Source organism: Bubalus bubalis, chromosome 2, assembly GCF_019923935.1.
Source record: "Bubalus bubalis isolate 160015118507 breed Murrah chromosome 2, NDDB_SH_1, whole genome shotgun sequence".
NCBI classification, from domain to species: Eukaryota; Metazoa; Chordata; class Mammalia; order Artiodactyla; family Bovidae; genus Bubalus; species Bubalus bubalis.
This window is the reverse complement of record NC_059158.1, coordinates 17,775,773-17,803,676: the sequence shown is the minus strand read 5'-3', so window position 1 is coordinate 17,803,676 and position 27,904 is coordinate 17,775,773. Positions and strand designations below refer to the sequence as shown.

The following is a 27,904-nucleotide window of genomic DNA, read 5'->3' as shown; positions in this document are numbered from 1 at the left end:
TAGATGTAATTAACATTTAAACCAATAGATGATGGATTTTATGCAATCAGTTGAGGGTGTTAAGAGCAAAGATAGAGGTTTCCCAAACTAAAAGCAATTCAGCCTGAAGACTGCACCATTACTGGTACCCCTGTCTCCAGCCTGTCAGCCTAAAGATGAAGCAACTGGACCCTAAGGCCTGTCACTGGACTCTCATCAGAATCCTAACATAATTGCTCTTTGACTTAGAAAACTTATCTTCACTTCTCTAGGCCTTGGTTTTCTCAACTAAATAAGGAAATTAGAGTAGAAAATCCTTTATATTTCCAAAGAGTATGCAAATCTCTGTATAAAATATGATCCCAAACTGAAGTTTTATTCTGTTTCTTGAAAAGAAAATTATCGATTGGTTGTGCAGCTTCTGTTTGGATCTCTTCTACTTCGCATTATCTGCTCTATCTCACAGTGTATTTCTCTAGCTTAGCTTTAAGAAAAATTCCTTGATAGAAATAATTATTTGATTGTTATGGAATACTACTTTTATCTTTGGTCTTTCATTGAAAAGCAGGAGTTGTAGTTAAGCACACTAGTGAGAGAAACTGTTTCTAAATGTCAGTATGTCACTTTGAGGAATTTTGCTATGCACAGTTGCTCAGTCATGTTCAACGCTTTATGACTCCATGGTCTGACGACCCCATGGACTGTAGCCCACCATTATCCTCTGTCCATGGGGATTTCTAGGCAAGAATATTAGAGTGGTTTGACATGCCCTCTTCCAGTGATCTTCCTGACCAGGGATGGAATCCAGGTCTCCTGTACTGCAGGCGGACTTTTTACTGTCTGAGCCAACAGCTCCCAATAAAATGAGTCTTGACATATTCCGGAAATACATGATTTGTCTACTTTTGTTTCCTGCAACAGTGTTTTTTTTTTTTTTTTCCAGTTAACATATCAGACCTGTTTCTATTCACCTGAAAGCTATCTAGAATGCAAGTTCTTTCTGAAAGAAACATAAATAAATAACACAAAAGGAACTTTTATCTGGAAGAGCAGTTAAGATTTTGTCCAATTATTAGTTTATCCAAAATACCAGAGGCTGAGTACTTGCTTTAAATTGTAATATTTACCTCAAAAGGAACAAATAAGCTGGTCTGTGAAAAGTACCGGTTTCTGCCATGGTTGATATTCAGTAAATAGTAAGTTCAGGGCAGTTGGTGCAGCCTTTGTAAACCCAAGGGAACTGAATTGAAGCAGTGGGGATTGGTGTGGTTCAGATAATTAACTATAAGACAGAATGTGGTCAGTGAGATAAAAATGGAAAGAATGACATTAGGAAGCCACAAGGAGGAAGATGATACTTTCATCAGGGAAAAGTAGGTAACAATTCATCAAGGAGGTGGATTTCTTTTGTACCTTTGAAGAGAGAGTAGGTGTTTGTGTACAATGTAAGAATATTTGATTTGTAGACTCTCCTTAAAGTATTTTCATCTGTCATGATCAGAGAGCACAGCTAAGAAACTGAACTCCTCTAGTGAAGCTGAGAATCCTATGGAAAAAGTAGACTCAAGTGGCAGGTTCAGAGCACTGTCTCTAGTTCTGTCCTATTCAGCCTTTTGGTCAGTGACTCGATTATCACATTATCTTAGGACATGAAACTGTGAGGGCTAGTGTATGTGGAATAAAAGACTGAACATCCAGTGGTTTCCATCTAATAAGGTAACAATTAAAAGCAAATCTATCCACAGTTCAGTGAAAGTGAAATCACTCAGTCGTGTCCTACTCTTTGTGACCCCATGGACTATACAGTCCAGGCCAGAATACTGGAGTGGGTAGCCTCTTCCTATTCCAGGCAATCTTCCTAACCCAGGGATCAAACCCAGGCCTCCCACATTGCAGGCAGATGTTTTACCAGCTGAGCCACAAGGGAAGCTCCCACAGTTCTAGTTCTGTGCTGCTGCTGCTGCTGCTAAGTCGCTTCAGTCATGTCTGACCCTGTGTGACCTCATAGACGGCAGCCCACCAGACTCCCCCATCCCTGGGATTCTCTAGGCAAGAACACTGGAGTGGGTTGCCATTTCTTTATCCAATGCATGAAAGTGAAAAGTCAAAGTGAAGTTATTCATTTGTGTCCGACTCTTAGGGACCCCATGGACTGCAGCCTACCAGGCTCCTCAATCCTTGGGATTTTCCAGGCAAGAGTACTTAGTGGGGTACCATTGCCTTCTCCATCTAGTTCTGTAATTATGTCCAAATAATCAGGGTATGCGGGTTTGGGTGGGGAGAAAAGACCTCAATGATTTTAGTTCACTGTATGCTGTGAGCATCAAAAATTTATTGAAATTTTATTCTGCATGAATAAGTGTTTTATTGAACAAACAACTAATGAAGACCTGCTGGATGCAAAGAATGGACAGCAGTAAAGAGCACACATGTGGACTTTGTAAATTAAGACAAATTTTAATAGAAAAACAGAAATGAGGTAAATTTCAAAGTTAAATGTTGCACCACAGGTGGGACATATGTCGAGAGGAAACAGCACAGAATGCCATATGTCCACATGAGAAGGAGACTTGAGCTGTGTTAGAGTCAGGAAATGTTGCTTTGTGGAAGTGGTTTGTACCGAGATCTGAAAGATGTCGAGGAAGTCATGAGGTAAAAGAGAGAGGGTCTTCCAGGGAGAAGAAATGGCATAAAGAATTACCCATATGTGAGAATATAGAGTGAGAAGAACAGACTTGCCAGGATTGAATCTTCAAGTAATTTAATTTACTTGGTAAAACTTATGCAAACTGAACAGTGAATACAAGGTCTAATATGATCAGTTCTGTTAAAGAGATAAGAATCAGATTTTGCAGAGCATAGGAGATATTTCCATTTGCGGGGTAATTCAGTAAAGATTCACTTAAACCTAGGAAACCTGGTTTCTATTGCTACTTTTGCATCAAGTTTCATAAGTTTAGATAAGTGACAATCAAAATCTGGGTTTACTTATATATCCTTAATATGGGAGGATTGTCTAGATAATTTCAAAGGTTTCTTCCTTTTCTGAATATCCAGTGAATCCCACAGGTTATTATCTGGAATAAAAAAAAAAACCCTTTTACATGCAAAGAGTAATGGCTGAAATATCTACAAAATTATATAAAAAGCATTGAAATTCTTGCTTTTTTTCTTTTTTCAGTTTTTGAAAAATATAATTTCCAGATAAAATGGCAAGATATTTAAAGTATACATGACAATTTAAATAGGCATACGTTATTATTGGATTCTCTCATTGATATAATTAACATATCTATTAATATCACCTCACATATTTACTTTTCAAGATCTTTTTGGTGAGGACCTTTTAGTTTTACTCTGTTCAGTTCAGTTCACAGTCCCTCAGTCATGTCCGACTCTTTGCGACCCCATGAATTGCAGCACGCCAGGCCTCTCTGTCCATCACCAACTCCTGGAGTTCACCCAGACTCACGTCCATCGAGTCAGTGATACGTGTGTGCTAATGACTTCAGTCATGTCCAACTCTTTGTGACCCCATGGACTATATAGCCTGCCAGGCTCCTCTGTCCATGGTGATTCTCCAGGAAAGAATACTAGAGTGGGTTGCCATGCCCTCCTCCAGGGGATCTTCCTGACCCAGGGATTCAACCCATGTCTCTTATGCCTCCTGCACAGGCAGGAGGGGTCTTTACCATGAACACCACCTGGGAAGCCCCACAAATGTCAATAACACATTACAAACCATAGTCACCACATTATATGTTAGATCCTCAGACCTTATTCATCATCTTACAGCTTAAAGTTTGTGAACTTTGACCAAATTCATTCTTAAATCATCGATTTCTCAGCACTTATTTTTACATGACCTGTGACATGCTTTGTATTTATGGTTTTGGAGTCAGGAAAAAAGATTTCCCGCTCCTGTTGGAAGTAGTTTAGCATTAGATCTTTGAGGGACCATCTTTATCTAGCAGCTCCATAGCCAACCCTATCATTGTCAGAAATCAAGATGATTTACACAGGTAAGGGAAATAAAGAAAACTGGCTTCCCTGGTTGCTCAGATGGTAGAGAATCTGCCTGCGATATGGGAGACCTGGGTTGCACCCCTGGGTCAGGGAAGATCCATGCAGGAGGGAATGGTTACCCACTCCAGCATTCTTGTCTGAAGAAGCCTTTGGACACAGAAGCCTGGTAGGCTACAGTCCATGGGGATCACAAAAAGTCAGACATGCCTGAGCGACTAACACACAATGAACTTTAAGGATTTGGAAGTTGTATCAGAGTTAAGGATAGCTTAAAAGGAATAGCAAAACTCTTTGAGACAGGCAAGAACAGAGATACATGAACACTTTTAGGCCCACAGGGCAACGGAAGAGAATGGATATTGCAGTCTCCAAAGAGTCTTGTACATAGCTGCAGCCAAAAGCGAGAACCTCTGAACAGAGCTCTGGGCTTCAGTGGAGAAACTTGGCCACTTCGCAGCAGGAAAGGAGTCAGGAAAGAATCAATCCACTAATCTCTTTCTCCACTGACTCACCAATCTCTTTTGTCCACCACTGGCCAAACTCAAGTAAAAGTCAAACTCCAGGAGAGCTTGAGGGATAAAGTCTGGTCTTCTCAGCCTCCAAATGTTCATAACATAATAGAAAATGATGAACAGGGTTCCCAAGGGTATATGGTGCTACTGCTGCTGTTGCTGCTAGGTCGCTTCAGTCGTGTCCAACTCTGTGCCACCCCAGAGACAGCAGCCCACCAGGCTCCACCATCCCTGGCATTCTCCAGGCAAGAACACTGGAGTGGGTTCGCATTTCCTTCTCCAATTCGTGAAAGTGAAAAGTGAAAGCAAAGTGGCTCAGTCGTGTCAGACTCTTTGCAATCCCTTGGACCACAGCCTACCAGGCTCCTCCATCCATGGGATTCTCCAGGCAAGAGTACTGGAATGGGTTGCCATTGCCTTCTCCTCAAGGGGCATATAAAGAATATCAAACACGCCCACCATTTCTATGTAGTAGATATGTTTTCTTTATCAAAGGAATCTAGTTGTAGTTTTTTGTGCTAGACATTTAGAATGACTGGGTATGATTAATGGGAGAAGTCAGTTTCTGATTTGACACAGACTTGAGCATTTGTCACTGTTTCTGGTATGAAAATATTACTGGGACCCTAACTGACTGTATCCTTGATTCACTTAAACTCTTTGAAGAGATAGGTAATGTGACCAGACTTAGGAAGGGACCAGAAACTATCAAGGGATGTTTTTATACATTGTTGAATTCATTTGGTTAATTTGTATGTGTGAGAGTGAAAACTTTTAATTCCACATTTATGAGAGATGTTAGTCTGAAACTTTGCTTTTTTGAATTGCCTTTGTCTGATTTTGATATAGAGCAATACTGGCCCCATCGAATTAGTTGGGAATGGTTTCCTACTCTTTCATTTTCTTGAAGAGGTTATGTCAAATTGATCTTAATTTTTAAAATATTTGTTAGAATTCTCTGATCAAACTATCTTGGATTGATGATTTCTTTTTCAGAAGTTTTATGTCACAGTTTCAATTTCATTAAAGTTTATAGTAGTATTCAGATGATGTATCTATTTTTGCTTCAAGTATTTTGAGGTTATATTGTTTGATGTATACATATTTAGGATTATTATGTATTCCTGCTGGGTTGACTCTTTATTCCTTATATAATGTACTTGTATTCATTTGTCTTTGGAAATTTTCTTTGCTCTAAAGTCTACTTTAATATTAACACATGGTTTTATCCTTTTATTTTCCAAATATCCATGCCATTATTGAATTTCCTGGGCTTTCCTGGTAGCTCAGAGAGTAAGGGATCCACCTGCACTGCAAAGAGCTGGGTTCAGTCCCTGGGTGGAGGAGGACATGGGAATCCATATTCTTACCTGGAGAATTCCATGGACAGAGGAACCTGGTGGGCTACAGTCCATGGGGTCACACAGAGTCAGGCACAGCTTAGCAACTAAACCACCACCTGGTGTTCTTTCACTTTTATTCCTTGGAAGGAACAGCCCTACTCAAGCTGCCTTCTGATGCTAGGTTGGAGGTCAGGAATGCAGGGCCTGGCTTGTCTTCTCTTAGGTGCTACTGTGTTGCTCTTCTATTCTTCAGGCCCTAAACTAGTTCACCTTCTTCTTGCCAAATATAAAAGGTTTCCTTTAGCGGTCTCTTCTTTTTTCCAGAACAAACAGAGGAGTGGGCACAAAGAGGTCAAGGCTATCCTGTCTTGAATCACATCTTGACCAGAAGCCCAAGGTATGTTTTATAACCTAGGGAAGAGATTTCATGGAGGGAAGTCGAGGAGGAAAGTGGAAAGGAGTCCACAGTAGGCTGGAGATGAAAGTCATGCAGTCCTTTTCTTTAGAAGTCATCAGAAGCTGAGAAAGTATTTTTTCTAGGTGATATGTATATTCAGCTCTTAGTGAGTACACTTTCTGTTTCAGCAAACTGTAAGTCTTCTGCATTTTTTCATTAATTTTCTTTACAAATGCATATATATAATGATATGCATATGACATTTTATTTATTTTTCTAGGCCATTGCTCTTCTTTAATTATGACTTGAGATTTAAACCCTTGGAAAAAAGAAATCTATTGTAGAGTTTGGATTATGTAACAGTAGATGAATTGATGGAATAACAAAAGAACTAAAGATTAATTAATTGAGCTCACAAAATTTTCTATATGCATATGAAGAGAGTTATTCACATATAATTATATTCTTGGCCCCTTGTGGTATTTTGAAAAGTTTGATTGAAGGTATATGTAAAAGAAATTACTTTATTATGATAGTTAAATAACTGGTATAATTATGTGTGTACATTCAGAATCCATTAGTCCAGTGGCCATAAAAATAAGTGTCCTCATCCCCTGGGGAAGAAAATGTTAGCATTTCCATTTCTATTTATTATTATCTCCCTGACATTTACTTTATATTTTGTATATATTTTAAATGTCATAATATATAAGAATAGCAATGCATATATAATATTTTTACATAATATGATTAGGTCACTGACAGTGTGTTGTAAAATGGAAAATAATTTGGAGATTATTTATTCAGGAAACAGAAAATTATCAAAATTCGCTACATAAAATGTTACTTAATTTGGGGGAGTTTACCAACAATTTTTTATGAAACCAGTTCAACTGAAGAGAGGCAGAATGTTCAGAACATCCATGTTTGCATGAGTTTGCATAGAGCCTCAGAGACGGAAACATTTTTGAAGTTGGGTAGAAGACCTAGGTGGCTCATGTGGTAAAGTGTCTGTCTACAATGCTAGAGACCTGAGTTCGGTCCCTGGGTCAGGAAGTATCCCTGTAGAAGGAAATGGCAACCCACTCCTGTACTCTTGCCTAGAAAATCCCATATATGGAGGAGTCTGGTGCAGGCTACTGTCCACGGGGTTGCAAAGAGTCGGACACGAGTGAGCGACTTCACTTTCGCTTTCTCTTTCAGAAGACAAAGAGATCTGACTGGACAGGGGAAAACTTGAATCTTGAATGCAAGAGAGCATGTTTGCTCCCCTTAGTGTGGTCTAAGTTGTTTTTCTTTAAATCACCTACCTTTTTTCACCTTTATTCCCTAAACCCCATCCTCTGCTTTACTATTTCTTTTCCCATGGTACAGATCACCTATTAACATACCATGTAATGTACTTGGATTCATGTTTATTGCAGATTATCTGTCTTCCCCCAGCTAGAATATCAGTTCCACGAGGATAAGTGTCTGCCTGCTTTGTTTACTGGTGTAAACTAAGCACCTATAAGAGTTTCTGAGTCAAGGAGGAATTAAGTCAATGATCAATTGGTTAAATGACCAGTAGCAGAGTATTGGGCAAGCCAATAGGTTTCAAAATTTTGCGGTTTTGATTAGCTATTGTAAATAAGCTGTACTACAGTTAATGTTACAAGGTTAAGACACATTTCTGTTTCTTTATCAGCATAAACATAAACTACATTTGAAGATAAGGTTTCAGACCCAACATGATAGCCAAAATGCACATTTGAAAAAAAAATTATTCTAGTCTATTTGTTTTCTTTATCCGAAATATATTTCTTTTTAAAACCTTTTCCTTACATAGGTGTGTGTACATATATGTTTATATATATAAATAAAATTCCATATAGTCAAAGCTATGGTTTTTCCAGTAGTCATGTATGGATGTGAGAGCTGGAGCATAAGGAAAATGAGCACTGAGGAACTGATCCTTTTGAACTGTGCTGTTGGAGAAGACTCTTTAGAGTCCCTTGCACTGCAAGGAGATCAAACCAGTAAATACTAAAGGAAATCAGCCCTGAATATTGAAAGGACTGATACTGAAGCTCCAATACTTTGGCCACCTGATGCAAAGAACTGACTCATTGGAAAAGACCCTGATGCTGGGAAAGATTGAAGACAGGATGAGAAGGAGATAGCAGAGGATGAGATGGTTGGATGGCATCACCGACTAGATGGACATGAGTTTAAGTAAGCTCCAGGAGATGGTGGAGGACATGGAAACTGATGTGCTGTAGTCCATGGGGTCTCAAAGAGTGGATATGACTGAGTGACTGAACTTAACTGAAGGTATGCATATGTGTTAATGTATATAACATAATGATTATATGATCATTATACATAAGTCACATTGACAATTATGCTACTTCAGTTTCAGGTATATTATACATAGATACATTGACATATAATGTTATTTTGGTTTCAGGTGTACAATGTAATTATTTGATATATATTGCAAAATGATCACCGCAATAAGTCTGGTGAACATCCATCACTAGAAATAGTTATGATTTTCTTCTTGCGATGAGAACTTTTATAATCTCTTAGCAGTGTTCAAATAGGCAATAAGTATATTCCCTTTTTGACTTAGTGCAGTTAAATGAGACAAGTGGCTTTGAGTCTTAGAATCAAAGAATCATGTTGAAATAGTTGAGTAGAATCAATCTTCTCAGTGCCAACTCATATAGAGCTTTCTTGAAAAAAATCCATCCCTGATTAGGCCCACCTGGCTCCCATCACACATGGTATGGTGTGCAGGCATAGATCGATGTTTAAGGCTTGTGCTATCTTTTCCACTTGTCCATGCATTTCCTTCTCCATATCTTTCAGTGCCTCATCCGTCTCCTGTCTTCACCATCCAAACAGGTTATAATTACAGCAGAAGACGTCTAAGTAGATAGACTCGCAATTGCTGCCCATTGGCCATTTTGAAAAGAGGCTGGGAAGGAGTCCTTCCAGTATTAGCATTTTACGTACAGGGGATTAGAAAGCTTTTCAGTTTGAAGAGTCCATCAATACAAATATATCCCAGGAGTGAACACTGTCTAATTGTTTATTTGATTAGTGATTAGCTGATCATCTGCTGAGAGTAAGTCAATGAAGGGCTAGTAAACAAGGGAAGATTCAGGCAAAAGGAATGAGAAACTCTTGGAGAAAGTGGACACATGATTAAGGAAACCATTACCTCTATTTGGTTTAGGTTTTAGGTTTTGTTTAGACTGGCTCTGTACACGTTTGGGTTGTTTCCATTTTATTTCCATTCATCTCTTATGCTTTACAATGTGTGTCTTATTTAAATGCTGAGAGTGACTAGTGACTTACTGCTTGTTATCACTGGGTAGTCCTGCTTTGGTTCTGGTATTCCATAGGGTCTAGCAGAGGCACCTTAGAGTACTTATTTCTATCATTTGCTGCAGAGCCTTAACATTTTTTGGTGATTTCTGGTACTAAGATGATGAAATACAGGAATGTAGAGCTCAGGTGCTTTTGGATAAAACCTTAATTTATCTCCTCCCTTCCCTCTGACTTTTCAGTCATTTATTGACTCAACTATTCCCATATTGCTGGATGCCTTTTTTGGCTCTTCTGTCTGCCTCATTCCTTGCGTGTGGTCAAGGTCTATTTCATTTCCTGTATCTCTCACATCCTTTGCTTCTTTTCACTTGGCAGAGCCCTCTTTGATTTTTAGTGTCATGATATTCCCAGCTCTTTCTGGTCTCTTTCTCTTTCTCTACCAGCTCCAACAGCCACAACTCCACAATCCACATTAAAGTTTCTCTTTTCAAATTCTGGACATACTGTTCTCTTGGACTAAACAATGTTCTTGGTTTCCTGTTGCTTTGTAGAATAAAGACAAACTCTCCAAATTGGCATATATGTCCTTCTTAATGCATAATAATCCATACAAGTATTTCTCCATTCTAATCCTACAATAATATATACAGCATATCATGAGAGCATAATCATGAGAGATACAACATTTATGGTAAAATATGAACTTTTCTCATGTTTTTGTCAGACTTGATTATTCACTGATACCTTATAATGCTATACATATTAATATCTCAGTTGCCTTGATCCAGGATGTCAGAGATCCTTACTTCATAAGACTATCCTAAATGAATTGACAGATACATTGTTTTCCTATTTTTCCACATCAATATCCCATCAACTATGCAAAACTCCATCATAAAGCCATCCCATTTGCATCACTCCTATGACACACTCAGATGGCTCCTAGCTTTACTTCAATCCATTGTAGCACCGTGTTGGCATCACATCTTCTTCTTCTTCACTCTACCATGCCATATAGTAATTTATGTGTTAATATCACCCTCTCCTTCACCACAACTTGAGGGCCTACTTCTGGAAAATAGAGATTTTTTTAAACTTCAGTTTAAGTCCTCATTGTATCCATGACAAGTGATTTACTAATCTATAAGGTCAGTGAACTTCAAAGGTTCTTCATTTGTTTGTTTCCATTCAGTAAACACTGCTACTATTCTTGATATAGCAGGGCCATTTCTTCAAATGTAATATTACATGGAAATCTGTAAAGAGGGAAAAATCAGCACTTTCTGGATGGCAAGGGAGTGATTGTTAAATCTTGTCCAAATGTCCCCTCTTTGGCTATTCCTGACTGACTCTAAAGAATACTATGGCTCTGTTCAATATTGTCTGAAATCTACAGTATTCACCTTATATGTCACCGTGAAGCAAGGAGAGTGCTTTCAAAGTCACTGCCTTTGTTGTTGATCTAAAGTCTTAAATTTATGCTTCAAGTAAATTTTATAAGAAACAAATACATGAAGATGTGTGTGGTCTATTGGTGAATATATGTTTCCTCCAATTGCATTGTCCCCCTTATTGCCAAATTTCCACTCTAATAAATACCATCCTCTCTGCTGGAAATATCTAGACATTGAAGGAAAAATATTAAGCAAGTAACACAATAGAATTAGATGTTTTTGACAGTAAATGACTTAGAAAGTGCTTATAGGGTTTTTTCATGGTCTTTTGCCTTTTGAAAGAAGAAAGTGAAAATACAAGAAAGCTGACACTTTATGTGCATGAAGGAGCCAAAGGAGGGATTGATAGATTGCTTTGGGGCAGAATATTCTGTCATGTTCTGAAATGTTTGGGTCATCCCAGGTAGAGGCAGGGGCAGGACTCAGGCAAGAATAACCCTGCCTATGAGGGAAGAGGTTGGTTTTGCTGGACAGTGTTCCTGTATGTGGGTGAAAGGTGTCTTTGCCTAAAAGAAGATAATTTGGCTGGATTCTGCCCTGAAGAGTTGCCAAGCTTTGTTCATCTCTAGAACAATGACCTTTAGTAACAACATAAGAATACTCCAAATATAAAGGACAATTTCAGAAAAAAGACGAGAGAAGAGAAAACGGAAATAAGAGGGAATATGAGATATTTGCTCTTAGGATCTTAAAAAAAAGCATATATATTTGGGTCCTTAAAAATAAAGTGTTCTAACAGCATTTCATCCTTCACTACCCAAGTCCTTGACTCATTTTCCCTTTAATGCTTTTCCTTCCTTCTGTCTTTCTCTTCTTTCTCTCTTATTCATCCCCCTTTCCCTTCTAACTTTTGATTTCAATTTTCTGTTTACTAGGAATTACTGCTAAAGCCCTAAAGATACTGCAAAACCAGCCCAGAACATCACTGACTTCTTAAGAGAGCCGGTCAAGTGATTGGCCCTCATCCCAGGTTGTTAGGAGGCTGTTGAACAAGCTGAGCATCCCTAATCCAGTCACACTGCTCCAGTCTCAGTAGAGACTCAGTCTATTTGGAGAATTTTATAATTCAGGGACCTACTAGGGCATGTTTGTAAGGCAAACAATTAATGGCAAGGATAGTTACTCTAAAAGGAAGACAGAATGGTATCTCACTTTTCAGATAAATGTGTTTTTGAATCCAGTGTTCTGATCTACTCGGTGTCTATGTGACCAGTTAGATAATCGTCCAGAGGCCTCAGGCGCTGGACAGATGCACACCAGTATATCTGCCATTCTATTGATCAGAGTGTTTATGATACATGGGGTTCCTGTGGATCAGTTAGTAGGCAGCTGACTGTGGGCTGCTTAATTTTCTCCAGATGGTGCTTGCAGAGTGAGGGGAACAGAGAGGCTGTGGTGACTACTGCAGGTGGGGAGCTGTGGTTCCAGAACATTTCCCCTGATTAAAAAAGAAACTATGAAGTTGGGGACCCCCAACTTGTGAATGTCCTGGAAAATCACCAGGATACCCCACAAGGGAAACACTTGTCAGTCAGGGGGAATTTCAGATCAGTCCGTCTAGACCAAGAAAAGGCTTCAACAGCACCATGTAAGTCAGTGATGTCAGAACTTTCCCATCTTGTTACCATTTACCCTGATCCAACATGGCCCAAGGAATGAAGATCCAGAGAGGGAGAGATAAGGGACCTTGCAGAAATGGACACATCTGCACTTCCTGGTAGGTTCCCTGGGCCTCAGCAGGGGAGAGGGAAACATTGAATAGGCTGAATATGAGATGGAGCTGACACTTGACTGACCTGGACTTGTGAAACCCTGAGTGATAGAATGATTGGCATGGCTGCAAGGTGATGCAGGAAATGAGGATACAGCGGAGTGTGGGTGATGACAGCCACTGCAGGAGGATGAGCCAGTTCACCTTTGTATCTGCTATAGTCTCAGCCTTTGTGTCCCCCAGAAATTTCATATGACAAAATCCCGATTCCCATGGTTATGACATCCATGGGCGGAGCCTTTGTGAAGTGATGGAATTATAAGGATGGAGCCTCCTCAATGAGTTGAGTGCTTTTATATATAAGAGACCCACAGAGCTCCCGAGCCCTCCCCCGTGTGAGGATACAGTAAGAAGTGTATGACCAGAAAGAACCCTGCATGACCACGCTGTGGAAATCCATTTCCATTGTTTTTAAGCCTCTGATGTTTTGTTATAGTAACCCAGAAGGACTAAGACAGCATCCTAACAATCCTTAGATAGTTCAGTAAACCTCGTGCTGTTTATACAAAGGTTCAAAGCATTTATATTGTCTGGTGTAACACTGTGATTGTAACAGTTGACTGACAATTCGTGGCTGGCTTTCATAAAGAATCCTGAGAATTCAGTCTTCTTGGTAGCATGACCAGAATGATGAACAATTGTCTAATTCTTTGACTCTAATAACATGACCCAGAATAATTGGCTGTGATTCTTAAGTAATTTTTAATGGTCGTCTTTGTAATGCCAGCTTCTATTATTTGTGACTAATTTTAATAGGAGCTTCATTCTTTCAATTGTAGGGGTAGATTTTTTTTTTATTTTATATTAAATGAAAATAAGAAATGTTGACAAATTGCCCTCTTAGATTTTGACATCTCTACAGAGTCTGTGTTTATTTTTTTAAGAAGAGACCCATTTCACAGAGCATGAATTAAAAATCTGTAAATTTCAAATAAGCTTGCTATGGGATAGATCATTATGACCATCTCAGACCTGGATGTTATAGATGTGGATTTAACACTTCTTATAGATCAGTCGGCATGCCACGAACTTGGTGTAAATGTCAAGTTTACGTGTATCTCTGCGCAGGCAGTGGAACAGGTTAAAAAATGCAGAATGACGCCTATCTTCATTGCTCGACAGTAGGGATCGTCCAAACCAGTAAACGCGAGCGATGTACATCTTCCTCCTGGCTGTAAAAATAACCTGAATATCCAAAAGATAATGACTTCTTATGTGTTTTATTAGTATTTGTTTATCTTTGTTCCTTCTAATTATCAAATTAAGATTTGGGGAAGACATACAAATATAAAATTCTCTAGATATGGATTTGGAGCCAGCCTCTAAGAAAACTATTAGGAATCTAAAAAGCAGAAACATAACTCAAGTTTAGTTTTAACTTTCTCTTTGCTTCCTTCCCACTCTCATCCTTTGATTTGAGGAGCGCAGATAAAGAAGACAAGTGGAACTTGAATAGCAGATGTCCTGGGATACTTTGAAGAAAATGCTGATCTTGGAAATTCTGTACTCTAGTTCTCTTACTCTTGAAAATATTTCAACCACCAGTTCCCAGGAAGAGGCAAGCTTTTGGTGGAATTGTATGTAATGTAGGGAAGGCTGCACATGTCAAAAATTGCAGTGAAATTCTGATTCCTTTACAGTAGAATCTATCACTATGAATGACTAGGCTCCTGCTTTATGTAGTAGCAGTCTAGAATATAGAAGTCATGAATCTTTTTCTTACAAAATGAGATATTTCCAAACTCCTTACACATAACAGAGGTCACCTCTTTCATCCATGAGCAAAGCATGAAAGCCCTCTGCAGGATGCTCACCTGGCTGAACGGCCTCTCTATGAGTGCTTGAAGTTCTTTTAGTTTTTTCACATTTTCTCTACCGCTGGATAGGATAGTATCTGAGACTTCTTTCATACTCCGCAGGTCCGTGACTAGCTGATACAGAGGTTTTTGCCAGGAGTACAGTAACATGAGTATCCACATAATAAGGCCTTTACTCTAAGCAAGCATAAGAAACAGTCTCATTAAAATAATAATTCAGTGGTTTTGGTAACATGTGATCTTTGCTCAGACCAGCTGACCTAAAAAACTCTTGGTTTTTCTTATGTGCATGCAGAGATTTTTGAAGGTAGTAAAAGCTGCAAAAGTATAAAATGTAAGCTATTAGTTCACACTTTGTTGAATTATTAAAACTCTAGGTTATTTTACTAATATTTCTGATAAGTTCTAATTTATACCATGAAGAATTTTCTTTTTTCTTCTGAAATTCTACCACCACTCAGTGAGTTCTTTTGTGTTTGTATATTTGCCTGAGAGAATCTAAGTATTTACACAAGTCAGTATGTGCTGCAGGGCCTGACCCAGGAAAGAGGGATTCCACCTGTGCCCACATCAGTGTCACCCAGTGATTCATTCGTATTAATGAATCAGATGAGTCCTTCGTATTTATTTTTGATCAGTAATTTGTTTTATGATATTACAACAAAGAGACAATGAAGAAGACAAGACATTCCTAAATAGGCTTCTCTTCTCAGCTGATCCCAACACCAGCCCCCTGCTGATATCAGAAGAGTCTGTTTTGTTGACATGTGTCCAGGCAGAAAATGGCACAGCGTTGTCTTTAGTAACAGCATCAGTGGGATTCACAATGGAGGGTTCCCCTCTAGTTCACTACTACTACCAGAATTGAGCTTGAAAATCCCGGGGGCTGAAGATCTCTAGTTAATATGCTTGATTTCTTTACAGCCATGAACTGTTTTAGTGGTAAAGAACAGAGAACTGAATAGGATTAAATATAGTCCTCAGCATGTTTATATGCTGAGTAAAATGTATAGCCACGTAGTAACTCTCAATAAAATTTAAATTTAAGCTTATTGAAAAATCCTTCCTCCTCTTCCTCTTTGATCTTTGTCCTTTACTTGATTATCCTCATTATTAATGAGCTTAACAGAGGAAAAGAATGCTGGTATCATTAAGAAGGTTGTAGAGAAAGAAGATAGTATTTTAAGAGGGGATGCATGTGAAAATATTTTAAATAATGTTGGGACGAAGGATAATGCAGGAAATCAGAAAGGAGAGATTATAATGATGAAAATTTGGAGCTGCCATGAATGATTGAGGCTTGATATGTAAACTGTGTTGTTCTCAGAACAGAGGCAATCGTTACGGCCATGAGAAGCAAAACAATGTTTTATAGGCCATTGTTGGGGAGACTTACAAATTAAGAATAAAAGGTGACAGAGGAGTCATTGAGAATGACGAATGAAGGTGGTGTCAGGGAAATAGAAGCAGAATAAGGAGAGCCTTGAAAGGAAGATGCGATGGCTCGGGTGGTGCAGTATAGGATTCCCATGTAGGAGTCACTAGTAACAGGGAGTATTCAAAACTGGGGTGTGTTTCTTACATATTCATGAATTTTGCAATCTTTTATTTTACATACGGACATTCCCATTTATTTCCTGTTTTCGTACAGTATAATAGCTGCAATCCTGTGTCTAATGCATTGGGTGAAGTAAACTTGTCTGCATGGATGATTTATAGATCTGTTATTTATGTTGCTACTATAGATCTTTAGTCATCCCTTGATTTTGCTCATGCTTCATCAACTGCATAATATAATTTCTCTTCAATTGCTTACAGGCCTCCAACTTTTTCTGCATGTACAGTTAACATTACCTCTAATAATCTGAAGCCTGGTAACCTACATACTGTCTCATTTGATACAGTAAAAACCCCAGGTGAAAGACTCACATTCATCCGTCGGATGTGCTCCATATCTTCAGGCATATGGAGGGAATTGGTGTGGCACTTGTCGGAGGCATTGATAAAGTACTCTTTGCCCTGGGCATACTGTTCATCCTGAAAGTGATCAGACAATTAGTTAGGGTTGTTGGGCATTCAGTAGATGAACCTAAAACCACAACATTAACATGTTGATACATGTATAATTTTTTACTGGGGGGATCCCCAAATTAGAAAGTCATTCTTTTCCTACTTTTTCTATACATTGTCTCTATAAAATTGATTTTACATCTAACTTCTCTAAGTTTAACCTTTTCTCTTCTCTGTTATATTATTATATATTGTTTATTTTTTAGTATTTGAACCAAATATAGTACATATGTACCAATATTTGGTGCTTCTCAGGTGATGGTAGTGGGAAAGAACATTCCTGCCAATGCAGGAGATATAAGAGGACTCAGGTTTGATCCCTAGTTGTGGTGAATCCCTTGCAAGAGTGTACATCAGCATACTCCAGTATTCTTGCCTGGCCAATCCTATGGACAGAGGAGCCTATTGGGCTACAGTCAGTAGGGTTGCAAAGAGTTGGACAGAACTGAAGTGACTTAGAATGCATGCATGCACCTATATTTAACCATTTAATCTCTTATTTACTGTGGGTTAAAGCCAATATATTCCCTTGCAAGGAGTTATACAGTTATGACTGACTTATCTCTGAATCCGCATACCAAAAAGCTTAGTGTTCATCCCAGGTGCAGAATATAATGTTGTTTATGGTGACAAAATGGTATGGCAGAAAAACATGGCATAAAGTTATAAGAAATAATAAGCAATGGACTGAGAATAAGAGTAGAAAAATCTAGCTAACACATTGACAGAGAAAACTAATCTTTGGCAAAAGTTATGAACATTTAGAGAGATTACTTGGAAGAGTTGGAAAAAAAATGGACAGTCAAAAATGGAGGATGAAACAAAAATAGTGACTAAAAAGAACTACGTGAATTTAATAGAAACCTTTAGCACCGCTTTTTATTAGCTGTCTGCTCTACTGTGTGCTCCTTGATTGACCAAAAAGAATTAACATACAATTTTCAAAGACCTTCATCAGAAAGAGAATAATTGTTTCCAATTGTAAACTCCCCTTCTATTGTAGCTCAAAACCTATTTAAATCTCAAAATCTTAAAACAATAATTTGTAGCATTAACAAAAAACTACCAGTATTCGTTTTTATGACCTGGATTCAGCTTTGTTTAACATGTTCCATCCACCCAGTTCACTGCAGAGCAGTTCTCATTTACTGGCTCTTTACCCTGAGCCTGGAGAAGAAAGCCCAGAGAGACACTGAAGGACCAGAAAATCAACACGCTTCCTTTTCCCCAGTCCCACCTGAAAGTGCTTTGTGTCAGGTAGTATTGTGGGCTGAATCTGTGTTCTTCAAATTCATGTGTTAGAGCCCTAACTGCCAAAGTGCTGTGTTTTGAAATGGATTGTAGCCCACCAGACTCCTCTGTCCATGGGAGTTCTTAGGCAAGAATACTGGAGTGGCTTGCTGTTCCCTCTTCCAGGGAATCTTCCAGACCCAGGGATAGAATCCAGGTCTCTCACATTATGGGCAGATTCTTTACCATCTGAGCCACCAGCGAAGCCCATTAACGTTAAATGAGGTCATAGGATGGAAAACTGATCCAACAGGTTTAGTGTCTTCATGAAGCAAAACAGCAGAGAATTTTCTCTTTTCTCTCTACGTCTCTGTGTCTTTTCCTCTGTCTCTCTTCCCCACCCCCCATCCTGTGTGAGGACACAGGGAGAAGCCAGCCTGGGAAGAAAGAGTTCTTACCAGAACCTCACCTTCCTGGCACCCTGATCTGGGACTTGTAGACCCCAGAACTGTGAGGAAATAAATTTCTGTTGTTAATTCCACTGAGTCTTTTGTATTCTTTTATGGCATTCCTAGCCTACAAATACAAAATCATTTATTTTGGAAAATAAAAAACAAAATGAATGAAAGGAAATTGAAACAGTTATTGCACTTCTTAGGAATCTTTGAGATTTCATAAAACTGAACCTTTCTTCAATTTCCACATCTTATGAGCTGATAGCTTCTTTGACCTAGAGAGGGTATTATTTGAAGTTTGGCTGATGCAGCCTTCTTATTGAAAGGATAATATAGCCCAGTCACTTATGCGAAGGTTCCTTCTAGGAGCCTGGCGGGCTACTATCCATGGGGTCAGAAAAGTCAGACACGACTTAATAACTAAACTACCACCACCACAGTACTTACAAAATCAGTGAACATTTTCACGGAGTGGTTATACATGCCGTTGGACAGAATGGTGGCACGGACAAACAGGTCTATAAGGGAGGCCCGGCAGATGTCATCCCCGTCAGAACAGAGGGATGGGCATAAGACGCCTTGGCACAAGAGCAGATTTGACATGACCAGCAGCAGGAGCAGGCAGGACCCTGTTTAAATAAAAACATGAGCCATTTTGAGATGATATAGTCACCTGAGATGATCAAATCCATCCTGTGGAGGGAAGCCTTCTCTTTCCCTGTTGCTCTGAGCAGGAGTTGGTGCTGTAGTAGTTGGGGTGGGGAAGGAATGCTTTCTGTGTAAATTTAAATGGATGATGATATTGTACAGATAGATAGTTGGAGAAGTAGGTTACTCCCTGCATTTTTGTATTGCTCCCAGAAGTACTTCTGTGCTCTGCAAACATTTGGAACTTAATTCTGAACCAGATTGCTTAGGTCATTCTTTTAAGACAGTTTAATACTGGGACTCTGCAGACTCTCAGCAGCAAGGCCTCTAGGAGTTTGTAATTTTTTCACTCTACATTGTCTAATGCTTGCATTTTAGACACTGAAATGACAAGAAAAGTCCAGTTGATCTGTGTGGTTTACCATCACGCTGGGATAAGAGTAAACACGTGACTGACTGCTGCTATTGACTAAAAAGAGAATACTAAGAGAAAAAGGATACTGTACCTTGGATCTGCTCACTCACCTTAAAACCCTATGCATGTCTTTGATACTTTCACAAAAGCTTTAGAACATCTTAAAATTTGTGTTTCACAGGAACCCTGTGAGATAGCCTTAATCTTCACTATAATCATGAAGTTATATCAATTAAGATGCAATGACTTGGAGAGAGCAAGTGATTTTCCCCAGGTCCCATTATTAGCAGATGCAGGTGACTGGGCACCAGCACACTCATGTGTTCACTTCCTGATGTCACATCACACTTGCCTGTGGCCCTCGGTCTGCATGTGTGTAACCAGGACCACATCCGGAGCTGTGATGACTCTGCTTAAAGAGAAAATTATTTTGTCTTTGGCTGCAAAACAGCAGTGGCCCTAGAACATTGGTTTTATCCACTGTTCTACTCTGTCTATAAAACACTCACTGTTACAGTCTTTGACGATTATCAGTGTGGGGGCCTGGTTCTCCTGGCTAGCCTTTTTTCTAGGCACCTTGACAGCTCTTCTACTTTTATGCATCCTTAATCCTTTCATTATGTTTGTTTCTTTGAGAAAATAGCAAATAAATCTCCAAATGGTAATACAAGAATATTACCTGGTCAGCACCCTAGACAATGTCACTGGCTCTGCAAACAAGGCCTGCCTTTTCCTGACTTTGACTTTATAGGAACAAAATTTATCTGTTTGGTCGGGAGTACATCCTGACAACCCATAGGGCTTAGTTTTTGAACCATCTCCAAACATCTCCTCTTTGATAGTAGAACTAGACCTTCATGCTTCCACGATGTATTGTAATATTTGAGAAATTATTCCTGGCCCTACCTTTGGACAACAGAAGCATAAAATCATAGACTCTTGAAGCGTGATTTTAATATTACTTTTCCTGTGCGTCCTTTGTAAGTAATAGAATTTAAGACTGAAGTGAGCAAGAATTGAGTTTGGACAAGAGAACTGATAAAATAGAGATTTTATCCTCCTGAATAAGATCTGAACATGATTCTTTTTCCAATTTACCAGAAGAGTGATAATTTAATTAAGGATAAGATATCAGCATTTACTAGGTTTTCTCTACTCTTCATTAGTTTAAGGGGCATTGTATCTAAGAATAAACTGGTCATTTAAAATTAGGTGATGAAAATAAAAGAAGTGGTTCTCAAAAAGGAGACATAAAAGTTGGAGAAATTTGGGACTATATCTCTCATCAACTAAAGAGCTTATTGTGAGAGGCAAGGAGAATAATAGGTTGTATGAACACAGATGTATTTGTGTGCATATATTTCTGTGCATGTTATATGTGTTATGCATAAATATATGCTTAATTCCTACATGGAATTTTGGACCTTATAAAATTCAATTCTATAAGGGGTAGTAAATATGGCAGAATACCCTAATTCCTAATGTAATTGATCATTTATTGGTAGATGACTAACTATATGATTTCCTTTTCTGTTAAAATGTTAGATGTGTCATTGCTTTGGTAGCACATATATTAAAAAATTGGAATAATACTGAGAAGATTAGCATGGCCCCTGCCCAAGGATGAAACACAAATTTGTGAAGCATTCCATATTTTTTTGTATCAACTTCAAGGGTTGGGATGGGAAGTAAGGTGGGAAGGAGGTTCAAGGGCAAGGGGACATAGGTATACCTATGGCTGATTCATGCTATTGTTTGGCCAAAAGCAGTACAGTATTGTAAAGCAATTACCCTTCAATTAAACATCAAGAAATTCAATGATAAAAACTGTTATTGGGGATCATATAACAGGTTCAGATATCCATTGTATGACTAAAGAGGATCTAACTGTAAACTGATGATGTCAGTTATCATTGGTTAGTGACTCATTAACTTTATAGTTGAATGAGAAATGTAAACTCACAAACACTTGTCTTGATTCAGTGTCATAGTGGGCTATAATCCTTGTCTGCGTTCACTTTTCGGTGGTATAGTGCCCAAACTTTGAAACTGAGGCTGTTCCCAGAAGTGCACAGTTGTGAGTCCTGCCCAGGGTTTTTGTTCCTGATGCTGGAGGCTCTGTTCGCTGGTCACTAAGGCTGAAATTTTCTCTCCTGAGCATTCTCTAGGTCTATCATGTGCACAAGTCTTTATAGTTTGATATTCTCTTATTCTTTTGATCAGACTACCAAGTCTCTTTATGATTTATTTTCAGACCCTTTTATGCTTTGATCTTTCTGATGCTCATTAGTGTGTTTGCTTCCATGTCTCTCTCTCTGAGTAGTTTTCAGCATCTACATAAACCCTACCCTATGCTCTTACTGTCTGGATTTTGGCGTTTAGCATCAGCATATTTTTATGAACTTCATTTTCCTTCTGGTGTGGTTTCTGGTACACAGTTTAAGCTGGTTGGCTCTCATCTGGCTTGTTCGTGTTGTCTCCAAACAATTAGAGAACTCTTCTTTCTTTCTAGGTAATACAACCCCTTGTTTTGATACCATTGCTAACTTTCTGTGATTTCACTTCCTGCCTCATAAGCTTTGTCTTTCTGAATCTACTGTAACTTGAGTACTATGTGCCTCTATGTTGGTATTATTATTTTAAATCAATATCAACCTAGTATAGCAGAGAATTAAAGGGAAGAAAATTACAGTAGTATTAGCAATAATACATTCCCCCAAATTATAATCCAGTAATGCTCCCAGTTTTAAATGACTTTCTATCCATGTATTGTTGAGGTCCCCTACTCATTTTTCCTTACTAGGAGTTTCAATTTTGAAATATATCATCAAAACAGAAAATTAATAAGGAAACATAAGCCTAAAAGGAAATATTAGAGCAAACAGACCTAATTGATATCTTCAGCACATTCTATCCAAATGCAGAAGAGTACACTTTCTTCTCAAGTGCACATGGAACATTTTCCTCATCTTGGGTCACAAATCAAACCTCAGTAAATTTAAGGAAACTGAAATTATATCAAGCATTTTCTCTGACCACACTATGAGACGATATCAATTATATGGGGAAAAAAACTTTAAAGAACACAAATACATGGAGATTAAGCAACACATTTCTTAATAATGAACAGATTACTGAAGAAATAAGGGAAATCAAAACATTCCTAGAAACAAAGAACACTGAAAATATGATGATCTAAAACCTAGAGGATGCAACAAAAGCAGTTCTAAGAGGGAAGTTATAGAAATACAAATCCTACCTCAGGAATCACATTGAATAGACTGCCTAACTTTACATATCTTTCACTGCTTTTAAATTTCTCTTATCAATGTCTTAAAGGTTTTGTATAAAATCTTTTGACACCTTTTTTGAGTTTATTTCTTATTGTTTTATCTTTTTTTGATGCAATAGTAAATGGGATTGTTTTCTTTATTCCACTTTCTGATAGTTCGTTGTTGATATACACGTCGACAACTGAGTTTCGTATATTGCAATATAGCAAACATAATGTATGCTCCATCTTTAAAGAATAGACATTTCTCCACAGATAAGACATATAGATGATCAAGAGGTATATGACAAGATGCTCAGCATCACTAATAAGCAAAGGAAATGCAGATCAAAAGCACAAGCGATATCACCTCATACCTGTTTGAATGGCTAGTACCAAAAGGTAAGAAATGACAGATGTTATTGAGGATGTGGAGAAAAAGGAGTGCTTATGCACTGTTGGTAGGGATGTATACCGGTCTCCCATGGAAACATACTGTGGACGTTCCTCAAGAAACTTAGAAGAGAACTGTTATGTGATCCACTATCCCACTTCTGGATATATAGTCAAAGGAAATGAAATCATTGTCTCAAAGAGAGATCTGTATTCCCATGTTCATTGCAGCATTATTCACAGTAGCCTTGGTATAGGCACAACCTGAGTATCTTTCGACAGGTAAATAAATGGATTAAAACAATGTGATGTGACATATATAGGTAAATATTATTTAGCCATTAGAAAAAGAAAGAAATCCTTCCATTTGTGGCAACATAGATATAACTGGAGGGCATTACACTAAGTGAACGAAGTCAGAGAAAGACAAATTCCATATGATCTCAGTTATAAGGAATCTCAAAAAAAAAAAAAAAAAAGATGGAACTCAGAGTAGAAAAAATAATTGCCGAAGACTGGAGGGTAGGGGAAATAGGGAGATATTTTTAAAGGTTACACACTTTCATATATAAAAAATTAATAAGATCTGAAGATATAACTTTGAGCTTCATGATCTAATCATGGGATCTAATCATGAATTTGAGCAAGCTCTGGGAATTGGTTATGGATAGGGAAGCCTGTGTTGCCACAGTCCATGGGGTCACAAAGAGTGGGACATGAATGAGCAACTGAACTAACAGGGCTCTAATATATAGCATGGTTAATGTAACTATAAGATAGTGTTGTATTTTTGAAATTGTCTGAGAGAGTGGACATCATTGAGCAGCATCACCAACTAGATGGACATGAGTTTGAGTAAGCTCTGGGAGTCGAGGATGTACAGGGAAGCCTGGTGTGCTGCAGTCCATGGGGTCTCAAAGAGTTGGACATGACTGAATGACTGACTCAAATGAAGGGAGTGGAACTTACCTGTGTTCTCTTAAAAAACCAAAAGTTAAACATGTGCAGCAATTGCAATGTTACTTAATAGAAAGGGAAATTCATTTCTAATACATGCCCAAATAGGAGTGGACAAGATGACAGAGGGGTAGGTGGAAGTTGGGTACACCTCTCTCCACTGATGCATCAAGAATGTCTAAAGATGCAGCAGTTCTCACAGAAGACCAGGTGAATACTGGCAGGACTCCCTGACTACTGAGAAGGAATATCCGGATCCATACAGAATTCAGTAGGACAAAGGAAAGAAGGGACAAAGAGGAAGGGGAAAGAAGGAGGAGAGCAAGTGGGAACAGCCTGCACCTGGGGGTGAAGGGGCTGAAGCACTGGGGAGAGATCCCCGCATCTATGGCTGTCCACTGGGACGGGTGAGGCATTTGAAGCAGTTGGGGAGTGAGCTAACAAATCTGTGACAGTCTGAACGGAGTGAGAACCACATAGACAAGCCATGCTGCAGCGTTTCATACCTTGGACAGGGTTGTAAGTCCACTGGTGTCCACGGAAGCTGGGAGCTGGAGCCATGGGGATTGTGGAATGATCCCAGGGTGAGGACTCCTGTTGACCGTGGGGAGTCAGCCTGATGGGATGGGATGGAGAAAATCTGCTGCATGGAATGCTTCTTAAGGAAAGCCATTAGGCCATAAAGGTAGGGTTCTATTGCCTGTGAAGTAGTGCTGTCTCTTTCTCCATGCTGGTACCTGTAGGTTGAGCAATAGAGAAAGACTTCAGTGAGGGTGGTCCTTGAGTGCCTGATGCACTAATTAATGGAGAATTTTGAACGTCTATATACCTGACCCAACCCTATTCTCTGTCTAAATTTTGGGTTTTAGCATCGTAATGTTTTTATGAAATTAAATAACTTCTGGTAGAGTTTCTGGTTTACAAATTAAGCTAATTCCTCACATCTGGTTTGTTCTTGGTGTTTCAAGAAACTTTGAGAACTTTCCTTCCTCTCAAGGCAATACTGCCCTTTACTTTCCTACCATTGCTGACTTCCCATACTTTCACTTCTTGCCTAATATATTCTGTCTTCTATACTCACTATAAATTTAGCAGTAGGTGTCTGTATGTTGGTATCAATATTTATAATAAATTATTAACCTGATGCAGTAGAAAATCAAAAGGAATACACTTACAACAATAATAATAAATTGCCCCAAAACTTATAATGCATTAATGCTCCCGTTTAAAACTTATTTTCTATCCATATATTATTGAGGTCCCTTAACTCATTTTCCTTACTAGGTGGCTCAATCTTGAAATGAAATATAGAAAACAATGGATTGGTAAACTCTGGAAATTACCTTCCTTTTGATATACCTCATTAGTAAGTATGCAAATATTAGGATTTTTTCCCAGTGGGACTGTTCTTAGTACACATTATAGCTCACTGTGGGCTGATTGCTATTGATTGGAGAATGTACACTGTGAACTGTAATTGTCAAACAAGTGAGTGGAGATGAAAGAAAGTAATGTCAGGAAGGCACAGGCTTTTGTTGATCTAGAAGGAAAACTTTGCTGTGTCTCTCATCTACAGTCTAATCTTCAGATTTATTGAAACTCTTACTTTTCTTATGCTCCATTAAAAATTTAAATTATTTGGGTTTTTTGCCCTTGAGTTGTATGTCTCATGTATTTTTGGATATTAAGCCCTTATCAAATATATGATTGGGAAATATCTTCTGTCAATCTGTAAATTGCCATTTGATTTTGCTAATGTTCCTTTGTTTGGAGTTGGATGTGGTCCCACTAGTCCATTTTTGCATTTGTTGCCTTTGCTTTTGGTGTGAAACCCAAAAACCCATTGCAAAGACCGATGGCAAGAAGATTATCTTGATGTCTTCTTCTAGGAGTTTAATCGCTTGAAGTCTTATGTTCAAATTTTTAATCCCTTTTTAGTAGATTTTGTGTATGTTAAAAGATGGGCACAGTTTTGTTTTTTCATAGGACTATCCAGTTTTCCCAGTGTCATTTTGTAAAGCTTGTCCTTTCCCCACTGGATATTCTTGGCTCCTTTTTCATAAGCTAACCGACAATATATGGCTGTGCATTTCTTTCTGGCTTTGCTGTTCTGCTCTGTTGATCTATGTGTCTGTTTTCATGCCAGAAGGAAATCATTCTTTTGGATTACTATAGCTTTCTAATACAATTTGAAATCAGCAACCCTAGTCTCGAACTTTGTTCTTCTTTCTCAAGATCACTTTTATCTTAGGTGTTTTGTGATTTAATACAGCAGAATAGACCAAGAAGAGATGGAAAAAATACACAGAGCTATACAAAAAAATATCTTAATGACCCAGATAATCACAATGGTGTAGTTTCTCACTCAGAACCAGAAATCCTGGAATGTGAACTCCAGTGGGTCTTAAAAAGCACTGCTGCCAACAAAGCCAGTGGAGGTGATAGAATTCCAGCAAAGCTATTTAAAATCCTGAAAGATGATGCTTTAAAGTGCTCCATTCAATATGTCAGAAATTTTAGAAAAGCCAGCAGTGGCCAGAGGACAGGAAGAAGTCAATCCTTGTCCCAATTCCCAAGAAGGACAATATTAAAGAATGTTCAAGCCCGAAAGGTGCACTCATCTCCAGTGCTAGTAAGGTTATGCTCAAAATCCTCCAGGCTAGGCTTCAGCATTATGTGAACCTAGAACTTCCAGATGTTCAAGCTGGGTTTAGAAAAGGCAGAGGAACCAGAGATCAAATTGGCAACATTTGCTGTAACATAGGGATACCAAGGGAATTCCAGAAAAACATCTGTTTCATTGACCTCACCAGACTGTGTGGATGACAACAAAGTGGAAAATTCTTAAGGAGATGGGAATACCAGTTGAACCTTACCTGACTTCTGAGAAACCTGTATGCAGTTCAAAAAGCAACAGTTAGAGGCAGACAAGGAACAATAAACTGGTTCAAAATTAGTGAAGGAGTCCGTCAAGGCAGAATATTGTCACCCTGCTGATTTAACTTATATGCAGAGCACGTCATGTGAAATATTGGACTGGATGAGTCCTAAAGGCTGGAATCAAGATTACCTGGAGAAATATTAACAACCTTAGATGTGTGAATGATAGCACTCTAATGGCAGAAAGTGAAGAGGAACTAAAGAGCCTCTGATGAGGGTGAAAGAGGAGAGTGAAAAAGCTGGCTTAAAACTCAATGTCAAAAAAGCTAAGATCATGGCATCTGGTCCCATCACTTACATGCAAATAGGAGGGGAAAAGGTGGAAGCAGTGACAGACTTCCGCTTCCTGAGCTCTAAAGTCACTGTGGATGGTGACTGCAGCCATGAAATTAGAAGACGATTGCTTCTTGGCAGGAAAGCTCTGACAAACCTAGACAGTGTGTTAAAAGCAAAGACATCACTTTGCCGACAGAGGTCTGTATAGTCAAGGCTATGCTCTTTCCAGTAGTCATGTACACATGTAAGAGCTGGACAGACAATAAAGAAGGCAGAGTGCTGAAGAACTGATGTTTTCAAACTGTGCTGGTGTAGAAGACTCTTGAGAGTCCCTTGGGCACCAAGGAGATCAAAACCAGTCAACCTTAAAGGAAATCAACCCCATATACTCTTTGGAAGGACTGATGCTGAAGCTCCAATACATTGGCCACCTAATGTGAATAGCTGACTCATTGGAAAAGACCCTGATGCTGGGAAAGATTGAAGGAAGAAGAAAAAGAGGGTGACAGAGGATGAGATGGTTGGATGGCATCACCAATTCAATGGGCACCAACTTGGGCAAATTCTAGGAGATGGTAAGGGACAGGGAAGTCTGGGGAGCTGAGTCTGTGAAGTCAGAGTCAGACAGGACC

The 27,904-nt window shown here is 38.7% G+C and overlaps 1 protein-coding gene and 1 non-coding gene across 3 annotated transcripts; one reads left to right on the top strand and one right to left on the bottom strand.

The window, feature by feature from the left end:
- Positions 1-13,640: 13,640 nt before the first annotated feature.
- Positions 13,641-24,719, bottom strand: LOC102416621 (placental prolactin-related protein 4). 2 transcript variants are annotated; one of them, XM_044927845.2, is made up of 5 exons: positions 24,563-24,719; positions 18,820-19,001; positions 16,547-16,654; positions 14,615-14,794; positions 13,641-13,972 (listed from the first exon to the last, which is right to left on the bottom strand). In XM_044927845.2, the coding sequence occupies exons 1-5, from the start codon at positions 24,615-24,617 to the stop codon at positions 13,811-13,813; spliced, it is 687 nt and encodes a 228-aa protein (XP_044783780.2). In that variant the 5' UTR covers positions 24,618-24,719; the 3' UTR covers positions 13,641-13,810. The 2 variants fall into 2 exon arrangements, with proteins under 2 accessions (XP_044783780.2, XP_044783776.2); XM_044927841.2 differs by having other exon boundaries at positions 13,641-13,985; positions 24,563-24,714.
- Positions 20,989-21,093, top strand: LOC112583001. Its single transcript, XR_003107367.1, has one exon. It is a non-coding gene; the product is annotated as a U6 spliceosomal RNA (small nuclear RNA).
- Positions 24,720-27,904: the final 3,185 nt, after the last annotated feature.

Coding starts and splice junctions, on each gene's coding strand:
- LOC102416621 (XM_044927841.2), bottom strand. CDS start 24,617: ATGGCTCCAGCTCCCAGCTTCCGTGGACACCAGTGGACTTACAACCCT. Junction 16,655..18,819: donor TGAAAATGTTCACTGATTTT/GTAAGTACTGTG, acceptor GATCACTTTCAG/GATGAACAGTATGCCCAGGG. Junction 14,795..16,546: donor AGCACATCCGACGGATGAAT/GTGAGTCTTTCA, acceptor ATGCTTGCTTAG/AGTAAAGGCCTTATTATGTG.